The sequence below is a fragment of the Manacus vitellinus genome, unplaced genomic scaffold, assembly GCF_001715985.3.
Source record: "Manacus vitellinus isolate BGI_N305 unplaced genomic scaffold, ASM171598v3 scaffold_2_pilon, whole genome shotgun sequence".
Lineage (NCBI taxonomy): Eukaryota > Metazoa > Chordata > Aves > Passeriformes > Pipridae > Manacus > Manacus vitellinus.
In genome coordinates this window covers 15,724,506-15,744,403 of record NW_021940208.1, presented here as the reverse complement: position 1 = coordinate 15,744,403, position 19,898 = coordinate 15,724,506, and the positions used below count along the sequence as shown (strand labels likewise).

General features: G+C 38.9%; 1 protein-coding gene across 3 annotated transcripts in view; it reads left to right on the top strand.

Annotated features, from left to right (window-relative positions):
- Nucleotides 1–19,898, top strand: part of ATP8A2 (ATPase phospholipid transporting 8A2) — a 295,712-nt gene that overhangs the window by 142,099 nt on the left and 133,715 nt on the right. For all 3 annotated transcript variants that reach the window (XM_018071399.2, XM_018071397.2, XM_018071400.3), the window contains exons 26-27: nucleotides 3,524–3,707; nucleotides 7,865–7,975. In XM_018071399.2, coding sequence (XP_017926888.2) covers nucleotides 3,524–3,707; nucleotides 7,865–7,975 — 295 coding nt within the window. The remainder of the gene's footprint in view (nucleotides 1–3,523; nucleotides 3,708–7,864; nucleotides 7,976–19,898) is intronic.

Sequence of the window (19,898 nt, the reverse complement as noted above, 5' to 3'; positions counted from 1 at the left end):
TAATGTACTGTGTGCAGCAAAATGTATTCTCTGGAGTTGTGGGCTGTATTTGATGGGGAAAGTGTCAAAGAGGATGCTTGCTAAAAAGCTGCTTTTTAGAAGAAACAACTATAATGAAGTAACACTTTGTGCTGAAGTCTTGTCTTAGATTTCATCTTCTTAAACCAAGTGCATAAATATTTGTGGCATTTAAAATGCATATGTAGTGTTTCTGGTAGTTTGTTTAGTCTTACTAGGCAAATAGGGATGTTAAACATTAACTGAGTGTTATATAACTGTGGGTATAATTAAATTTAATTTGGTCAAGACAGTTAAAGCATACTCTGTGTAAATTATGTAGTAGTTGATAAATGCATTTCTATAGAGACATTCCATTGACTTACCAAGTAATCATTGTCACAATTGTCATTAATGGCAAAGTTCACTTAAAAACTACACTGCAGGCACAGGAGTGAATACAGGCTGTGTTAGCTTGCTTGACCTGTCCCAGCTAAACTTGCCTGGAACAAGCTTCAGCATCTCTGCCACATTTTGGTCATGTCTGAAGTGTCTGTTTAAACTACAGAATCAGAGATGCTGTTCACGTTCTGTCCTTTTTCCTTCCCATGCTCCTTTAAGCATTTTTGAAACTAGGGAGCTTCTTAGCTATTTCTGTTGCTACATAACTGAGAAGTGAACAGAAACTGAGCTTCCGAGAGATGTGTATGTCTGAAAAGGGTGTTAGCAGATATGCGTAATACTCTGCTGTGAAGAATAATTGCAAGAGGGGACTGCCAAATGTATATGGTCCTGTGCACTGGAGGTGTCCCTGGGGCTGGTAAGGAGGGTCTGTGTGCTTATCAATCCAAGCCCTGCAGAACTGGCTCCATGTCCCTCTGGAGTGCACGTTTTGTGGCTTGAAGTCCCTTTGACTCCTTGCTCCATACTTCAGTATTTTATTGTGTGAATATTGGGGGGAGAGGGAGGAGAGTGTGTGGATGATAGAACTGTTTTATAATTACAAACCAACACCTTTCATGCACCCTAGGTTGGTAAGTGCATTGGGGTTTTGTGTTGGTAATTTAACTGGGCCTCTATAGTGCCCAGTGGTGTTTTCACTGCCAGGTAACAGAGTTCTTCATAAATCTATCCAATGGTATTAAGTAAATTTTATGGCTCAGTCAACTTTTCCCTGTATTCGGCTTTTAGGAACTGGACAGCTGCTAGGCTTCTCAGGTGGTTTAATTCACATATGAAGTTTCAGCCCAGCAAATTTCTTTTTTCCCAAATTACCCACCAAGTTATTTTAAGAGTGATTTACTAATAAAATACATATTTAGGTATTTACTAAACAAAATCAAGACCATAAAACATAATGCTGGACAAGATAGCTCTGCTTTTTTTGATCAACAGTAATCCAGTTGGGTATATTAAAGGACTGTGTAAGTTGCTCACACAGGAAATAGCCTCTAGAAAAAATGCTGTGTAAAAAACCCTCTGTCTCCCCTATTCCCCAAGCTCCCTGTTCTCCACTTATTTTAATAGTAAAGCTTTTAGATATCAGTTACATTCTTTTTCTGGAGTGATATGTGACTGACTTGAGATGTGGAGAAGTTTTGTCTAAAGCTTTATTTAAGGAAATATAAAATGATTTGGAACTATAAGTAAAAGTGATGGGGAAAGGAATTAGAGTTGTTTGTACAGATAGGGTTAGAATGGAAATGTTTAATCTATGCATAGGTATTTCCACAATACCTCATGATTTGGTAACCTGATCCACCTTGTCCATGACAAAAGGGCATTTTGGATGTCTTATTTAATTTAGAAATTTAGTCCTGAGTATTTTTCCATGTTTGCGTGGTTTAGACTAGCTCAACTCTTTTGAATTCCGTGAATTTTTGTTGACTTGAAACTGATATAAAATGAGAGAAGGATCAGGTTAAAGTAACTGCCAATAAATTTGATAAGAATATTCAGATGTCATGGAGTCAGCCTTTTGTTTTTGAGTTGGAATTGAGTAACATCATCACTGAAGTCAGAGTTGCACCAGCACACAAGGCCTGTGTAAGATTAGGAGGTGGCCTTCTATGTGCATAGTATGAGATTAGAAAGATGGCCTGGCAAATGGGAAGCTAAGCTGGAGGAGGGAATAGAATCATTTAGGTTAGAAGAGACCTTCAAGATCATCCTAACACTGACAAGTCCACCACTAAGCCATGACTCTAAGTGCCACATCTACATACTTTTTAAATACTTCCAGGGATGGTGACTCCACCATTTGCTCGTCAACCCTTTCCCTGAAGAAATTTTTCCTAATATCCAAACTAAACCTTCCCTGACACAACTTGAGGCCATTTCCTCTTGTCATTATCACTTTTTACCTAGTGCAGGAGACCCCCACCTTGCTACCATCTTGGTGATGGCTGTAGAGAGTGACAGGGTGTGTTACCCTGCCGCAAGCCTCCTTTTCTCCAGGTTGAAAAACCACAGCTCCCCCAGCTGCTCCTTCTAAGACTTGTGCTCCAGCCCCTTCACCAGCTTCATTGCCCTTCTCTGGACTTTATCCAGCACCTCCATGTCTTCATGGTGAGGAGCCCAAAACTGAACATAGGACTCAAGGTGTGGCCTCACCAGTGCTGGGTACAGGGAAACCATCACTGCCCTCGTCCTGCTGGCCACACTGTTGGTGGTACAAGCCAGGATGCCATTGACCTCCTTGTGTACTTGGACACACTGCTGGCTTATATTCAGCCATTGTCAACCAATACCCCCAGTCCTTTTTTGCTGGACAGCTTTCCAGCACTCTTCCCCCAGCTTGCAGCACTGCAGGGGGCTGTTGTGGCCCAAGTGCAGGACAAAGTGCTTGGTCTTGTTGAGCCTCATACAATTGACCTCAGCCCATCAATCCAGCCTGTCCAGATCCCTCTGCAGAACCTTCCTGCCTTTGAGTAGATCAACACTCTCACCAAACTTGGTGTTGTCTGCAAACTGACTGAGGGTGTCCTCGATCCCCTTACTGAGATCACTAATAAAGAGATTAAACAGAACTGGTTTAATAATAAGGTAAACCTGCGGTATCTTTCACCAAACCATTGAAAATGTCTCTGTATGTGTTAATGGTCTTTCTTCTCCTGGATAGTGATGCAGTGTTGATAGCAGACAGGGAAGCCTGCACCGTTAATCTGGAAACTGTCATAGCTGAAGACAAAAGTCACTTCTCCAGTGTTGCAATATAGCATCACTGGTGTATGTCAAAGAGTATTAGGAGGTGCTGTGGAAGGAAAACAAAACTTTGAAATCTTTAGTATCGGTTTGGTCTCTTTTGCATCAGATACGAACAAGTAGAATGTGAAACTATTTTTAAAGCTACTTTTTCCTTCTGAAATAGCTTGGCACAAGTTCTGAAGCGTAGTTAGTTGTTGAATAAAGAAACTTCCCAGCAACTGCCCTTTGATTATTTCTTAATGTAGATTACAGCTGTCCTTTTGGGAAAGGCACATAGCTTAGCATGTGAGACACTGACACCTTTTTCTTTCCTTTTCAGAGTATCTCCTCTACAGAAGTCCGAAATAGTAGACATGGTCAAGAAACACGTCAATGCCATAACACTTGCCATTGGGGATGGTGCCAATGACGTAGGAATGATCCAGACAGCTCACGTTGGAGTGGGGATCAGTGGCAATGAGGGCATGCAGGCAACCAATTGCTCGGATTATGCCATTGCACAGGTCAGATGCGAAAAAGAACAACTGCCATATCATCTTGTCAGAAATGCACTGTGCAGCAATGTAGAGCTTGATGGCTTTTTCTCCCCTTCAAACTAGAAGCATCTCTGCTTGTTTCCTTTTCCAGGCACCTGCCTAAAACATATTTTGGGTATATTTTGGGAATTTGTTATTGTTTTGCATTCTTCAGGGCAAAGCTCTACCTCTCTTCGAAGTTTTAGCTTCCTCCTAATAGCTGTGCGATATCTTGGTTCTTGAGTAATCGGGGGAAGCACTTTCTGTGGTGTTTGTGTTAATATGCTTTTAAGTAACTTATCTGTCTTGTTGCAAGCTCTTTTCTCTTACTACGAGTAGGGCTTATAACCAGGTGTGTGAGAGTTTGGCTGTTTGGCAGTTCTTAGAGGTGTCTCCTCCTTTATTTTTATTCTACTCACTCCTGTGGTGCATCCAAGAATTGGTCACAGTTCTAGAGGGCTGTACAGTGTTTTCATTTTACGTATGTTATTTTGATTGTTATTTGGGTGAGTGCTCCCAAACTATTCCATCCAATTCAGCACTGATTACTTGAGCTAAAAAGGAGAGTTAAAAGCCTTTTTGCCTTTTTTATTGTATTACTGAAAAAACAAGATGTAGAATAAAGACTTTAAAAAAAACAGAAGAAAGGAAGGAGGTGCTTCAGTTGCTGGACATCCTCTTAATACTATTTACAGCTGAAGTGCTCTGTGTATGTGTTTGAGACTGATGAAGGGCAAAAACAGATGGAGCTGATGGAAGAGAGATCAATCCACTGTCTCTTCAGTGATCTGTGAACTTCAGCTAATGTTCCCTTCTGGCAGGGTGTAGGCAGATTTGTTCTACCAAGTGACATGAAATACTACCATCTTTTGATAGTTTCAGTAGCAGGTGATGTTTCAAAAAGGTTTGGCTAAGTGTTGTTTGCACACATAACTGTTTATTGTGTTAACCCTGCTGAGAAGCAAAGTGGCACTCTCGAATTGCTGCTCTGTACTGCAGTCAGATGAAGCACACGCAGTATCAGGTTTGAATAACTGAGACCTTTCACCAAATTTATCTTGAGAATTTTAGGCAGTTCTGTCAAGTACTTACTCTGTCATAAAGAGTTGCCTATTTCAAATGTATAGCATTATAGGGAATGCCAAAATCATTGTCCATGGTATCTTGTAATGACTTTTTCATTTTTAATTTCTGAGGATTAAATGTTGCTTCTGCTGTATAATTTAATCGAATGCTCTTTACTTTGACTTTCTCAGATAATTTTTTACTTTTATTTTAATAACTAAGCATAAGCAGTGAGAGTTTATCCATGGAAGACCCTACACACTGAATTACTTTTGTGTTGCAGTAGCATTAAATCTGGAGAAATAATTCCATGTTCATGTTTTGCTTCTGCATTAACAAAATCCCCTGTATTTTGGTTTAGTGTTAGAATGTGGAAGTTGCTTTTGGTTTAAAGTCCAGTTAGTGAGTTACTGAACATAGGAATTAATCTTTTTAGTTCAATATGAAATAAAAGCTGGTCCCACCAGCACAGAATTGTACCTTTCAAAAATCACTAAAACACTGTGGAACTGTATTTTTTGTGATTGTGTAGAAGTGCTTTGCTGATTAGAAAACATATAAAGAAATCCCTCTTGTAAGGGAGACTAATACTGTGTGGTAATGTGGGCTTTAAAAAAAAAAAGTGTTCAAAAGAAAAACTCGATCTCCGTGGAGTATGTTTCTTTCAGCAAAGACACATAACTCCCACTAAAGTGTTACTGTATGTGCATGCCTTGAAGGCAGAGTATGTTCTTATTGAGTAATTTAAGACGACCACTCTAATGTAGCATCTCATGTTCAAATGGTATTTCAAATGCAGTGGTGCCAGAAGTAGGCACTTATAGAAGAGAAAGTCTCTATATAGGCTCATTCGGGATTCCAGGGAAAATCAAAGCATAAACCAAACAAAAATAAAAAGCCAACTTAGGTCTGACTCCGCTCCAAATAGCTTCCACAGGTGCAAGGAGCATCTGTTTGAATCATCCTTTTCCCTTTAAATGAAATTGTACCAGTGATCTCTATTTAGAGAATTCCCAAATCAAATGATCTAACTGTTTAGTGAGACGGTAATAGACTTTAATAACTTTTTTCCTCAGTAACTAGCTTTATCATCTTAATCCAGAGAACATCTGGTGTCTAGGGACTGTTCCCTTTTCTTAATTAGGAAAGCTGCCTTTTTCAACAAATGTTCTTATTTCAGTTTTCTTCTTTGGAAAAATTTGCTTGTATTGAGTATGCATTTTCACTGTCTTAAAACCCCCCAGCATGCCATCAGCACACCCTTCAGTCAAGATAGAGGTATCTTTCTAGAAGATAATCTCTGTATGAAAGAAGTTATGCTAGGGTCGATATAGAGACTGTGAAAGCTTACACAAACTGTTTCACAGGAAGGCTGGCCAGATGGTCGTAATGTTCCCTGCTGATTTAAAACTCTCTAAATACAGGAGTGTCCAAACAAGGGCAGTGTTGTAGTAGAGCCCCTGTCTGTACTGTTACTCTGTGCCAGTAGCTGTGCATTTGCATAATTTCAGCGTCAAAACAAATTTAATTCTTTGCCATGTCGTAGTGGAACTCTTCACCAGTGTGAGCAGGCTCAGCACGTTATTTAGGCTGTGAGTACCTTCCTTGCTGTGTTCTGCAGTTCTGCAATGCGCTCATTTTCATGAGAGCACAGATGAGAAAATTAATGGTAGGATTTTTCCTGCCCTGAGCTCCAGAGAAGACTACATCCAAAATGGCCAATCCTTAGTTTCAGCAGAGACAAGTTTTCAGGGTGTGTCCAGCTACACTCTATGAGAGGTTTGGGGTGACTTTTAAAGACATAGTGGCAAGTTTCCCATCACCTCTGATGTGTTTTGTTAGTGATTTTGATGAGGAAAGTTGTTGCTGTCCTGCATATTAACTTGAGGTATTAGGTGTCTAATAGGTCAGCTACTCCCTTGTGAGTCTCCCAGTTTCAGTCCTGGCTCAAGTTGGGCAGAGACTGAACCATGAAACTTGGTTCATTTTTGTTTTCTCTCCTTCTTTACTGGCATATCCTAACAAATCTGAGTTGCTGATGCATGGGAGAGGGGCTGCCCTTACAGGATTTGTGGTTCAGTGATTTCAGTGCTGGAAAGCATGGGACCAGAGCTCTCTCTTGACAGTCCTAACTCATTACTTTAGCTTTCAGTTTCAAATAAGTTTTAGTTAAAATAAATTATATAGAATCTAAATTTAGGCAGACAAGTCACTTTGTGGAAAAGGAAGCAAAGCACAATAATGGTCCCACCTTAGTGTCCCAGATGCCTTCAGGTACACACGTACTAAACAGTAAACACAGTCACCAGTTTCAGCTGGGGAGCTGGACAGAGGAATGCTTCAGGCCATAAAAAAAATTGACTAACAAAACCATCAGTAGAAAATGATGCATTTCCCAGGCTGGATTATGAGACTGGTTCTATAAAAGTTCGATTTTCAAAAAAGTTGAGTTTGAACTCTATCTGTGGTTCAAACTAGCATTAAAAGGTACTCATTTGTACAAGACTTATTTACTTGCCCTTTTTGGCAAATGCCCTTTATATATATATATATATATATAAATATATATATTATATATATATATTTATGCCCCTTATACAATATTTTAGGTGCTTTCTATAACACATGATCGCATACATTTTGTATGGTGGAAATGCTAATGTAAATATCTATTCTCTGTAAATGACTCTATGCATCTTTTTTTCCACTTTTGTTCCCCCTTGTGCACTTTATATCATTTCAAGACAGTTCTAATTATTAGACTGTTCTTTTAACACAGAGAAAAGAGACTCTGAACCTTGTAAGCCATTGAACTATAGGAATGGAATACCAGTTGAAGACTTTTTGCTGATACAAGCCAGTGAAGAACACTTTAAAACATTCAGAAGTTTTCTTACAGAAAGGATGCTACCTGTTTATGTGTTGTTTTTTGCATGTACTGCTAAGCTATTTAAGTTTGCACTTGAATAGCTTTCTTATCTGATTTGAGGATTTTTTTTTCCTGAGGGCAGGGATTTACTTTATTCCAATTTTTTTTAACAATTCTTCATACATGTGAATACTTCTTTTCTGTCTTTCAGTTTGCCTACTTGGAGAAGCTGTTGTTGGTCCATGGTGCTTGGAGTTACAATCGAGTTACCAAATGCATTCTGTATTGCTTCTACAAAAATGTGGTTTTGTATATTATTGAGGTAAGAGTAACTAAATGGATGGGTCTTACTGGTGCTTACTGCTCAAATTCTCTCTTATAAAAAGCAAAACTCATCCAAATGGATTGAGCTAAAATGATGGGTTTTTTCTTCCATATTTAACAACTTAAAATTCAGTTTCCCTCCTCAGATTTAGTTGACTGTAATCTTGTAACATTTGTAAAAGGAAAAATGAAGGTTTCAGTACAGTGGAACCTGGGATATGAGATGTCAGGGACAAAGTTAATTTCTTCTGTACAAATATTCTTATTGAAAGCATCTTTGTATTCATGGAAACATTTCAAGTAGACCTTATATTTATAAAAACTTGAATTTGGGGCTAATTTAAATCAAAAGTCTGATAGAATTGGGAAAAACTCTATAGACAAATAGTAAACCAGGCAAAATTATAGCTGTTGTTTCCAAATTACAAAGTGTAGATTAGCTGGAACTGAAATTAGTTTGCCTTGTTTTTTGGAAAGAGAAGACATAATTTTGCCCTACAGTGCCAGTGAAATGATAAAATCAGTCAGGTTATTTGATTTCATAATTAAAAGGTAACTAACTGTCTTTTGAAAATTAATTGCCTGAAGATGTCAAGTAGTGAAACTGGATTTTAAAGAGAGCTGAATACTGTTATTACCATTAATACATTGCATTTCAACCTGCTTAGACAGGAGTGTAGTTCTCATGCTGCAAAATATAGTCTTGAATTTAAGAAGTATCAAGAAGGGATTTTTATCATGTGCTGTTGCTTAGAAGCACATGAGGAACTTGAACTCAGTGGTTTGGTCAGTTGAGTATCAAGTAATCACTTGGTACAGCAATTTCCACAGTGTTCATCACTTTTATCAATATAAGCCTGTGTGTGTGTATAGATATATATATTAGGTTTTCTATTTCTTTCTACAGTTTAGCAGCCATGAATGAGGTTGACAGATAGGAAAAATGCAACATTTAGAATTAGGCAGATAGTTATATCAGTTACAGGAGACAGTGGATAAGTAATGTTTTGCTATTAAGTAAGTCCTGTAATGGTCAGTGTATGTGTATCTGGCTCTGTCAGGGTTTGATCAGCTTTTGTGCATGATGTTAGACTCTTAGAGAACAAATACTTTACACTGACTTGTTCCATTTTTCCTGTGCTGTTTCTGAATTAGCTGTTGGTTGTTAAAATTTCAGTACAGATTATTCTACTGCAAGAGTTATCCCACACATCATGTTTTTAGGAAGGTTTTTTACATGCTGTTGGAGATGACAATAATATTTGTTATTGTGCAAAAGGAATATAAATAATTTTTAAAATTACTTTTCTAGTGGGTTTCTTATTGAGCGTGGCAATTGCTGGGGTTTTCCCTGAATTGTTCAGAAAATGCTTAACAGCTTCACGATTATCTTCTATGATTCTTTTCTCCATTTGAAAATTAGTGTGCAAGTCCTGCTTCTAGCCCACTGTAGCACTGTTTGTCTTTGCTTCATTTACTGTAGTCTGACAGGTAAATTAAGTTCTGCATTAAATGTTGTATGGCTAAATTATGCTTTCCCATTGAGCAACTGTGCAAGGGGTTGAAGGCAAGTGAACGCCACTGGGACCTCTAGCCAGAGATAACTGAATCATTTTGCCATAGGGAGGAATTTTATTAGCCAGATATCTCTGTATGATACATACAGTGCAAGTCTGCTCTGAGAATGTGGGGTCAGATATTCTCTTCGCTGTCTTAGTCTGTGTTCAGTTCTTTCTGCAGGCTGTACTGAGGCAAAAGAGCTTTTGTGTCTCCTGATATCCATGGCTAAGATCAGTTCCATCAACACCTGAGCACTGAAAAATATGTTACAAGATGCAGCCCTGTACCTCAGTTACCCTTCTGTGCTTATGCTGCATAGAAGTTGGGAACAAATTTAAGACTTAAGGAGGAGGTAAAATGACAGAAGTAATCTTGTAGTCCTGCAGCAGTGGGAAGAGCTCAATTTGGTTTTAGTTTGCTTTACTAGCAGCTTTAAGGAACTTCCCCTCCAAAAATGTATAAAACCAGCCAAATTGCCTGGAAACCCAAGAGATACCAGTTTTGGTATCCTGGGGATGCAAGGGAGAGAGGAGAGATCTTTAATTCCCTCCTTAGCTTTGCACAAAGAAAGATGAGTTGTTTTGTTGTTCTGCTGTGAGGCTCAGGAGTGCTGATCAGTCTGTGGTATGGAGTGATGCTCATGAAAGAGAAGCTCCACAAGGGAATAAATCCTTCAACTTAAGTGCACTTCTGCACTGTTGCACAGTTGTGCGTATGGTGCATTCCTGATTGTTTCCCAGAGCACTGGACAAATTTAATATCTACCTTTACTTTCTGCTTGGATGTGTGGTGTATGGAGAATATTCTTTTAGCATCATAATGAAACAGGGATTTGAACATGAACTACTTTCTAAGCGTATCTTCTGAAAGATTGTACTGAGTAAATATTTATACAGTTGAATCAAAAAGCGCACTGTGAATATGACTGTCAGTTATACCTTTGTTACTGTACCTGTTTTATTTCAATGAAATTTTAACACCTGAGGAATAGATATTGTAAGCCTTACATAAATGGGTTTTGCAGCAGTGAGGCACTGGGGCTCTTCATAACTTTTATTCCCTGATACTATCCAAACACCAGAAGGAAGAGGTCGTGCTCCAGCTTAGCCTACAGAACATCTGGACACAACTTGCAGAGGCATGCATTAAGATTAAACTTAAGTTAATTAAACAACGATAAATGCTTGAGAAGAACATTGCTGTCTCCTTTCCTGGCACCCCAATGTTGGTATACTAAAACCCCTCATACACTTAGAAGTTCATCTTGACACCTGTCACTCTTATACCCAGGGTATCCAAAGTGTTGCATCTCTGAAACATTAAATTTTATCAGCTTTTCTTCAGGTTCTGGGTTGAAATACGGACTTTGGGGTTTTGTGGGAAGGATACTCAGGTAACTGCCATCATGGGCTTTACTCCTGAGAGATGCTGCGGGGTTAACGCTGGTGCTTACCTTCCTGCAGTGGCTTGTTGTTTATGGAGAGACAGGTCCAGGAACTGTTTTCAGCTGCTTTGATGACTAAAATGTGCACCCATATTGGGACAATTTCATATAGCTGGAGAGGTAGTATAACAGAAGCCTTGTGGTTTAGTGATTGCAGGGGAAACAGAGGTGAATATATTTTCCCTCTTGCTTGATAAGGCCCTCCTAATATTTTTCAAGAGGTGAATTTTAAGTCATCAGAGTAATAAAGCTCAGCGAAGTCTGAGAAGATTTTTGGCTTGGCTTAACAGCTGTGTTCCATTCCTTTCTCTGGCTGATCTCTCCCTTAGCATTTCTTCATCGTTGTCCTTCTGCTGTTCTCTTGATTTCTCCCCTTGATTTTTGAAAATACAAAACTCATTGAAATACAAACAAAAAGCAGAAAGAGCAGCAGGTCCTGGAAATGCAAGTCCTTTTGATGTGCTTCTTAGCCTGAGCACTTGCATATCACTATTGTCGAGGTGCTTTAGGGTATTAAGTTGAGGTTCCCTTGCTTAGGGAGTCACTTACCAAGAGGGGTGCAAAATCAAACCTTTCCATCCACAGAGCTGATTGATACATTAATTGCTGCTGCTTTCCCGCTCTTGACTGGCCGTGCTGGTTGCAAGGGAATCTACATGGAAAGCTACCAGTATGGCTGCAGGGATGAAATACAAATATAAAGCCCTCTCTTTGATGTCCATTCCTATATTTCCCGTGTCTGGCTGCAGTAGCGCTGTACACTAAAGCCATTTCTGAGGAAAGCAAACCATTCAGCATCATCCTGAGGCAGAAGGTCAGTGACAAGGTTTTGGCTTTTGAAGATTTGACAGGCGAGTACCTGGGTATCCTTACAAAATACCATTTCATTCAATTACTTATGTACCTGGCTTTAAACTGACTAGTGAAATGAAAGATCTGTTTCACATCTGTCGAGCAGATATATTTCACTGCAGATGACATAAAGTTGTCCTGATGGTATCAGAGCTTTGAAATATAGCTGATTTCAAATGTAAAAGAATACAGGAATATTGCTTTCATGTCATTCTTGGAGAAGTAAAACACAGCAAGATCAAAGATGAAATCAGAAATATCAGGTAAGAATTTAAGACCTTTGGGAATGGTTCTGTGGAAACAGTAACATGGAAGATAGCTTTCAGGCCAACACAATGTGCGGGAAAAGTGTGCTCAGTACTTCACTGCAACATGTTGGTTTTTTGAAATGTGCCTGATATGAAGTGCTTTTGTATTATATATTGCAGAATGAGTTGGGGGTCGGAATAGGTGGTCCCAGTGTCAAGGTCTGGCAGTGGAGGGCCATGGCAGAGAAATGGATGACAAGTGGGAAGGGGAGAATATAGCGTCCATCACTTGATGCTGCATTATTCTAATTTCTGCCTTAAGAATCCAGAGATGAATTGTAAGGTGATATTAGAAAGCTGTTTCTTTGTGAATCCTGAAAGGGAAATCTTAATATGTGAGTGGTGTTAAACAAACAAGATAGGAAGAAAATACCAGGATCATAATTTTTCTTCTAGAGTTGAATTTTTGAGTTTCAAAAACTCCGAGTAAACACAATTTATAGATAAACATGCTTTTAAAGAAGTGGTGGTTTAGTGAGTCAGCGAGATCTGGCAATGAGAGCTGTTAAGTACTCCACACACTTAGTGGTCACCACTTCAGATGAGCTCACAGCACAGGCTGCAAAAGCACACATGAAATGTTGCTGCTTGAGACCTTTCATTTGTTTTTTCTGTTTTCATGGTTTCCTGTCAATCACAACAGGTATTTTTAAAAATACGGAAAGCAGACATGGGAATTTTAACTCTGTTATCCAAATGGTATGCAGAAATGAGTGTATCTGATATGTTACTAAAAAATATACAGCTCTAATGCTTTGGTGTGCTTATCCCTGATTTATGTAATCTGACTTCTGCCTACATCCCTGTGCTTTCTGTTTCCAATTGATTTTGCCGCTCTGAGGTTGCAGCCAGGCAATAGAAAACCAAGCATGGGGATTTTTGCAGTAAGTTGAGGACTGAAGCTCAATAATTGTTGTCATATAAAGCAACTTTCTTAAGAGATGAGAGCAGTATTTCCCCCCAGTGTTAAATTAAGGATAAGAACGTATGGTTGCAAAATTTTCTAACAAGGATAACAAAAATACAGGCAGCTAGCTGTCTTGTCATACTTATTTATTCAAATTATTCAGTTGCCTGTTCAAATACTTCAAATGCCGATAGGCATTTAATAATCATTACATCTGTGTTCATATACTCAGTTCATGTGGTAAGCTTAGCACAATGCTCTAATTATGATGAAGCAAAGGACGAATGTGTATGTGACTTCCATTTTACATCATTTGGGAATCTAGCCTTTGGATTCTCACAAATGCACGTGTATCCTGAATAAGTAAGTTAACCTCCATAGACAGGTGCTTTCAGGTAGGCAGAAGGTGGGATTCAGTGTCCTTAAGATTGGTATCAGGTATAAATTAGGTGCCTGAGAGAAATGTATGTAGATTACATTTATGGATGCTCTGGGCTCATGGAGGGCGGTATGGGACTGGCAGGTATGTCACAGGACCTGCTGATGACCATCACTTGTCTGAAGCACCAGTATTAAGAGGTCTATGTTGAGGTGGCTTAATCCTATCCAGAAAATGAAAGAATCTTTTTTTCTGTTCTTATTGCTCATTTGTTTTTGAAACATGTAAAAGGAAAGGAATCCAAATCTCTTAGCTTGGATGATGTTAATCGTTCAGTTCAAAAAGTGCAGAGTATTTACAGAGGGCACAGCACAGAACTTGGAGACATGGAAAGCACAGTAATGGATGCAGTGTGAGGAGAAAAGCATGTGAGACTCAGCACTGGCTCTTGATAATTTGTGGAAAAACAGGTCTTACAGGTGTGCCTATTTTTCTCTTGCACTGTTTATCAGGCAGGTTTACCATGCAGAAGACCTAGGGCAGCATAGAATGCTATCCCCTTCCCACCTACCAAAAAAGCCAATCATAGTCTCCAATTCAAGAAAACATTCTTTAGTAGCAATAGTTACAGGAAACAGATACTACGAATAGCCTGCCAACGTTCTTGGAATATTGTAAAAACAGTTGGCCAAAATTGTCCAGATAGTGCTTTTCTTTTTGTTCTTAAAAATATACCCTAATTCTTTTTACAGTACCTGGTTTGTATCGCTACCACTGACAATCCTGTATTTCTGAAGAAATTCAGCATTATGTATAGGATAGTCTCACCAACTTTAATCCATGATTGACTTCTTGGGTTTGGCTTCATAATTGACCATGTTAACCCCAAGAGTTTCCAAGGAGTCACTAGAAAAGATGAATCCATGCTAATTTGCCTCTCTTTTTTAGTGCTATGCACTGCACAGTGAATCACTGGAGAGCACTCCATCTTCTCTGAAAACTAAATTGACCCAGCTATGTAACAACTGGATTTGAATTTTTTCCAACCATTTTTAAAAGTCATGGAAACTATCAGCATTGCTCTGAATTTATGAACACTGCCTTAATTACACCCTACAACCAATGCAACCTGTAATTTTTCAACACTCCAAATATTATAAATGATAATCAGGTTCCTTAGCATGGTCTGAAAATCTCTGGGTGAAACACCCATCAGGTTCAATACATACTGCAGTAGATTACTTCAAGAAGAGATCTACTGTGACATTTTACTGGACACATAATATGTTTGAGAGTGCCTCAATCAATTTACTGTGTACATTTTTATGCGTAAGAGGTATATGAAAGGCACAGTGATTTTTTTTTTTTCCCCTTAGTAAAATGTGTGCTTAATCTGGTGTGAAAGATCTTAGATTCGCATTTGGTGGGCTTGTAACAAAGCAATGATAATGCTGTTCTCTAAATTTGAGGCCAATAAATGTAAAACGTAGTCAGTGTGTTCATCATGAGCAATGTGTTCATCAAAGCCAGAATCCTGTTATCAGTAAGTGTTTTTTCAGTTTAACTATGTCACTAATAAAAATATAAGTTCATGTTTAGAAAGGAGATAACCTAATGTGAGGAAACTTTTACTAGGGAAACTAAACCTATATTATGAAAGGTGGGAAAATTCAAACCTAGATTTTTTTCATCGCAAAACCAGCTTTGGAATTCAAGTGTTCATTGTTCTTAATTTGAGCCCCACTCTCTTTCCAAAAGCGAAAAGTTTCCATATAAAATGTAACTCCTCTTATGGCTTTGAACATTGACATGAAAAACATTGGCTGCTCTGCCTCAGTATTGGATAACCCATTGTTTTAATAAAAATAAAGGGAAATGAATCCTCCTTTCACCTAGACTAATTCGGTGTATGGTGTATTACTTGTAGGTACAGAGCAGGCTAAATTTCAACTTTGTATTGATGTTAAAAGTGCAAATAAACCTCATCAGAGAATTACCTGTGCTTAGCACATTCATGCTGAGTTTAGCAATGTATGCTCTGCTGCACTGAAGGGAACAATTTTGAGGCAAATACATAGATGCATTTGTTGTAATACAACTATTCACAAATACAACCTTTGTGAAAGGCCTGAACTGATTTTCTTTATATTTGGCCTATACCTGTATAAATAAACTTCCTTTAATAGAGACATTATTCATTTGCATAGGAATAACTGAGAGCAGAGTAAGGTCCTATGCATCTTCCATGTATGGAGCAGGGGTTTTTGTCTGTTTTCCTTTTTTGTTAAACAAACCATGGGGCTCTTATGCTGAGGGTGTGAGGGTTTTTCCATTTTTGCTTGTACCTCATTGCTTAAAATAGCAATGTTCAAAATGCATTTCTGCAACAATTTACTTGCTTTTCATTGAATCATAGAGTATCCTGAGCTGGAAGGGACCCACAAGGATCATTGAAGTCTTAATTCCTGACCCTGCACAGGACAACACCATATGCCCAAGAGCATTGTCCAAGCATTTGAACTCTCTCAGGCTTGGTGCTGTGTCCACTTACCTTGGGACTCTGTTCCAGTGCTCAACCACCCTCTGGGTGAAGAACCTTTTCCTAATATCCAGCCTAAACATCCCCTGACACAGCTTCATGCCATTCCCTTGGGTCCTATCGCAGGACACCTGAGAGAAGAGATCAGTGTTTTTGAAAACGGTAGTACACATGCTTACAAAGGAGGCTGAAGAGGACTTACCCTGGCACCAATGACTGCTGACAAATTGAAACAGTGAATCGAATTCTTTGGTGTAGCTTTGAGGCGCTCAAGTTAAAATGGCTCTGTAAACGTGCATATTCTGTGACTTAATACAACTTGGAAGACTTGAGTCTTCCAGGGGAGAGAAAAGCAGAATTACTTCTACTCAGTTAGCTGTATCTGCTGCAGTTAAACTCAGAAGTTATCCTGGTATTTAAAGACATCACTCAGCCTAGGTGTGAAGAGGGGTTTGCTGCAGTTCTTTTTGCACAGGTCTGTGTAAAGCGTTTTTAGGTAGTGACAGAGAGTTTGGAAGTGTTGCAGACAAGGTGTAATACTGATTCACAAGTCATGCTTTTGTGCAATTTCACAGTGGGGAACTTAGCTTGGAGCCCATATTTGAAAATGTATGGTGGCTTGCCTGTGAGCAGTCCTACTGAAGTCACTGCATTTTCTACTTCTCTGCCAGTTCTTTAGAAATAAAATGAGTTTATTTGTCCCAAGCCATGTGCTAGGATACTATTTGTTGTGTGCACACAAGAAGTGTGCTGGTCTGCATGGGCTGTGTTTTGCTTGACTGAACTGAAGTCTGCCTGACTGCCAACTGCTCGCTTGTGGTACAGTAAGGCTTTATGGCTTAGTTTTTCTCGAGCGTGAGTAACTCGAACATAACACTGAAACATTCTGTTTTGTGTTCAGTTTTATAATCTTGAAGCATTTTATTCATGCTTTGTCTCTTTGTTCTTGGCAAGTTCAGCAAAAAAGCTAGCCTTACCTGAGCTTCTGTGCTACAGCAGTCTCAGTGATGACTTCTCCCTTGTAATTTTTGGTAAGGGCATTTCTCTGGCATCTTTAGAGGCACCACTGGAGTATATGTTTCTAAAGGTCAAATTTTTCATGGGGCCTTGTAGCACAGATGCATACAGCTGATGAATTCATAGCCTTTGGTGTCTTAATGCTGCTTCATAGACAACTCCAAAAACCTTCTGAATGCTAGCTCAGGAATGTAGGGTCACCAGATTTTTGGAATATAAAACTGCTTTCCAGTATCTGTGTTGTGAACTGAGCCAGTCCTAATTATTTTGAGGTTTCTTGGGTTTTTATGCTCATGACCCAAAGAAGCTAGGACAGAGAACAAATTCAACTGAATACAAATTCTACTTTTAAATGCTGCTAGAAAATAATTTTGCCATTTCACTTGGATGAGCACTAATGATAAAAATACCTCTATCCAGTTTCACTAATTAACCACTAGAGATTGTTTTATCTTGGGATGCATAAAAGGCATCTGTAACCTAGTTTAAATGCATGCACAGGATTAAAATAAAATGTATCTTGTGTTTGTCAAGGAAAAAATCCAAAGTATAGGTTTGGAGTGTTTGTTTGCTTGAGTTCAAGGTCTTGAGCCAAATTTTTTTATTAGAGCAGGGTCAGAGGTAAAAAGTATACCATATCCTCCATGATCATTCCGCAGTATAAATCTGCAGCAGCATAGGTGTTACTTGGAAACGTGCTTTTACAGCCTCTTCTGTTGTAAAATTACTTCACTGATTTGACTGTATTTCACCCAAGGGATATCTGCCCTGTAAGGAGCTAGATCTCTCTGGCTGGAAGCAAAAAAAAAAAAGAGTTGTTGTCACTCAGTGCCCTTGAGAGACTCCCTTCTATGTGGGAATTAATTGAATTGGCATTAGGAGGTGCTGGCCTGGGTGACAGCACACAGCTTTGTAACAGCTTTGAGTTATCTGTCCAAAACAGGTTATCTTCTCATTCTCTGTTGAGATGTTGAGTCAATGCAGATAGCTATGACTATTTATATGCTTTTGATTAATTATGTGCTCTAGAGAGCATGTAATTGCTTTTTATATCTCCTTGCTCTTTTCAACAAAACCATTTACATGTTAAAATTCACTAGAAATAGCAAATTATGCTATTGATAGTATTACTTCTGAGTTACACTGGCTGCCACAAGAGAGGAACCCCGAAGAGAAGATACAAGGACTCCCTGAAACAACATCTCAGCCTTGGCCAGATTGATCAGCATAACTGGTCTACTCTGGCCTCCAATCGGGAGGTCTGGAGGTACACCATCTGTAACGCTGCTGCTTCCTTTGAGAACGCACGCAGGATCACTCTCGAGGAGAAAAGACAATGCAGAGAGAATCGTGTCTTGCAGAATTTACCACCTAAGGAGTCTTTCTGCTGTGCCTTTTGCAGCCGGACTTGTCTATCTCACATTGACCTTTTTAACCACGAGTGCACTTGTAGCAAATGTGGGTAGAGCCCTTCCCAAATCTTCGTTCGCAAAGCCCAGCCATGATGAACACAATCTTTTTAGTTGAGTCTGTTGCAGCTCCTGCCCCTGATATTCTAATGACAATTCATAATGTTGTCTGTTACTTCTCCTCTTCCTTGCTATTTTGAACCCGATTCTTTTCATGAGCCATTGCAATTTGAGTGTAACTGCTGTGAAATAAGGGCATCCTGGTCCAATGGATTTTTTTGATATTTCTTAGCCAGGATTCACAGCTCACTGTAATGAGGTCTGTGTCAGGCAAGGGAGAGGAGATTCAGGACCAATACTTAAAGGTTGAGGCCACCATTATTTTAACACACATTTGTGGGTATACTTGAACGTGGAATATAAACATCAGTAATCACTGATTTTAGCTTAAGCTAAAACCCCAAAACTACACCCCAAAAGGCACAGGGGCACATTCTGTGGAAAAATAAGAGCAAAATGTTCTTGGTGCATTTTTAGGTGTATGTTACAATCTGTTTCTGTTCCAAGACAAAGACATGGAGAACCACTGGTGGCTTCATACTTTCAGAAGAGCGAAGGAGGTCAAAACTTGGTCTGCCAGCTTTTAAATGTGACAGTTATTTTGCTTTCTTTCTTTTTGCTGGATTTCTTTCCTTAATTACTTTTGCATGAGTGCATTTGGAAAGTGAGAAGATGGAATATATTAGCCTTAACTGTATCTAGCTTCTGCAGGATTCATTGAAAGTATATATATTTTTGTATGAACTGTATAAATATTGTGTGTGTTAGAAAAGAAATCTAATGCTGTCCTTTCTCATCCAAACCCAAATAATGCCATCTTTATTAATAAATGACAATGCAGATTGATTTTGTTACTGTTAACTGATTAAAATATGTAGGCAGCTCAATAACAGCAGAAGCATAAGGCCTCAGTAGCTAGTAACGCATGAACCTCTCAGCATTATTTGTGATGATGGTTCCTGTCAAGTTCAATTTTGGTACAAAAGTGAGTCTCTCTTTTGGGTTTACTAACAGTGTCTTAACCTTTTCTCCCTTTTGTAGCCAAGGTGTGACAGGTGTCTGGAGCAGCTAACCAATATGACAGTCAGCCTGTGCTTTGTGTCAGCTGTTATTCATTAGACTTAAAAATGACATGTGGTTCTGTACTATTCAGAAATGTGTTTACGCCCATTAATACATCCTGATTAATGGACAGTGTATGGATAGACTATTGAGTTTCTCTACTTTTCCCTGGGTTTTTTTGTTTGTTTGTTTGGGTTTTTTTGTTGTTGTTGTTGTTGTTATTGAATATGTAAATGCTCGATATCTAGGAAGTTTCAAGCTGTGACTCTTATATTGGCATTGTTAATCCTTGTTTACCTGCTGCAGTCTGCTTTGGTGGTACCACACTGTGCAGTTGCAGTGTGGTACCACCAAAGTCCATCAGCTTTCTCCACTGGAAGCTTT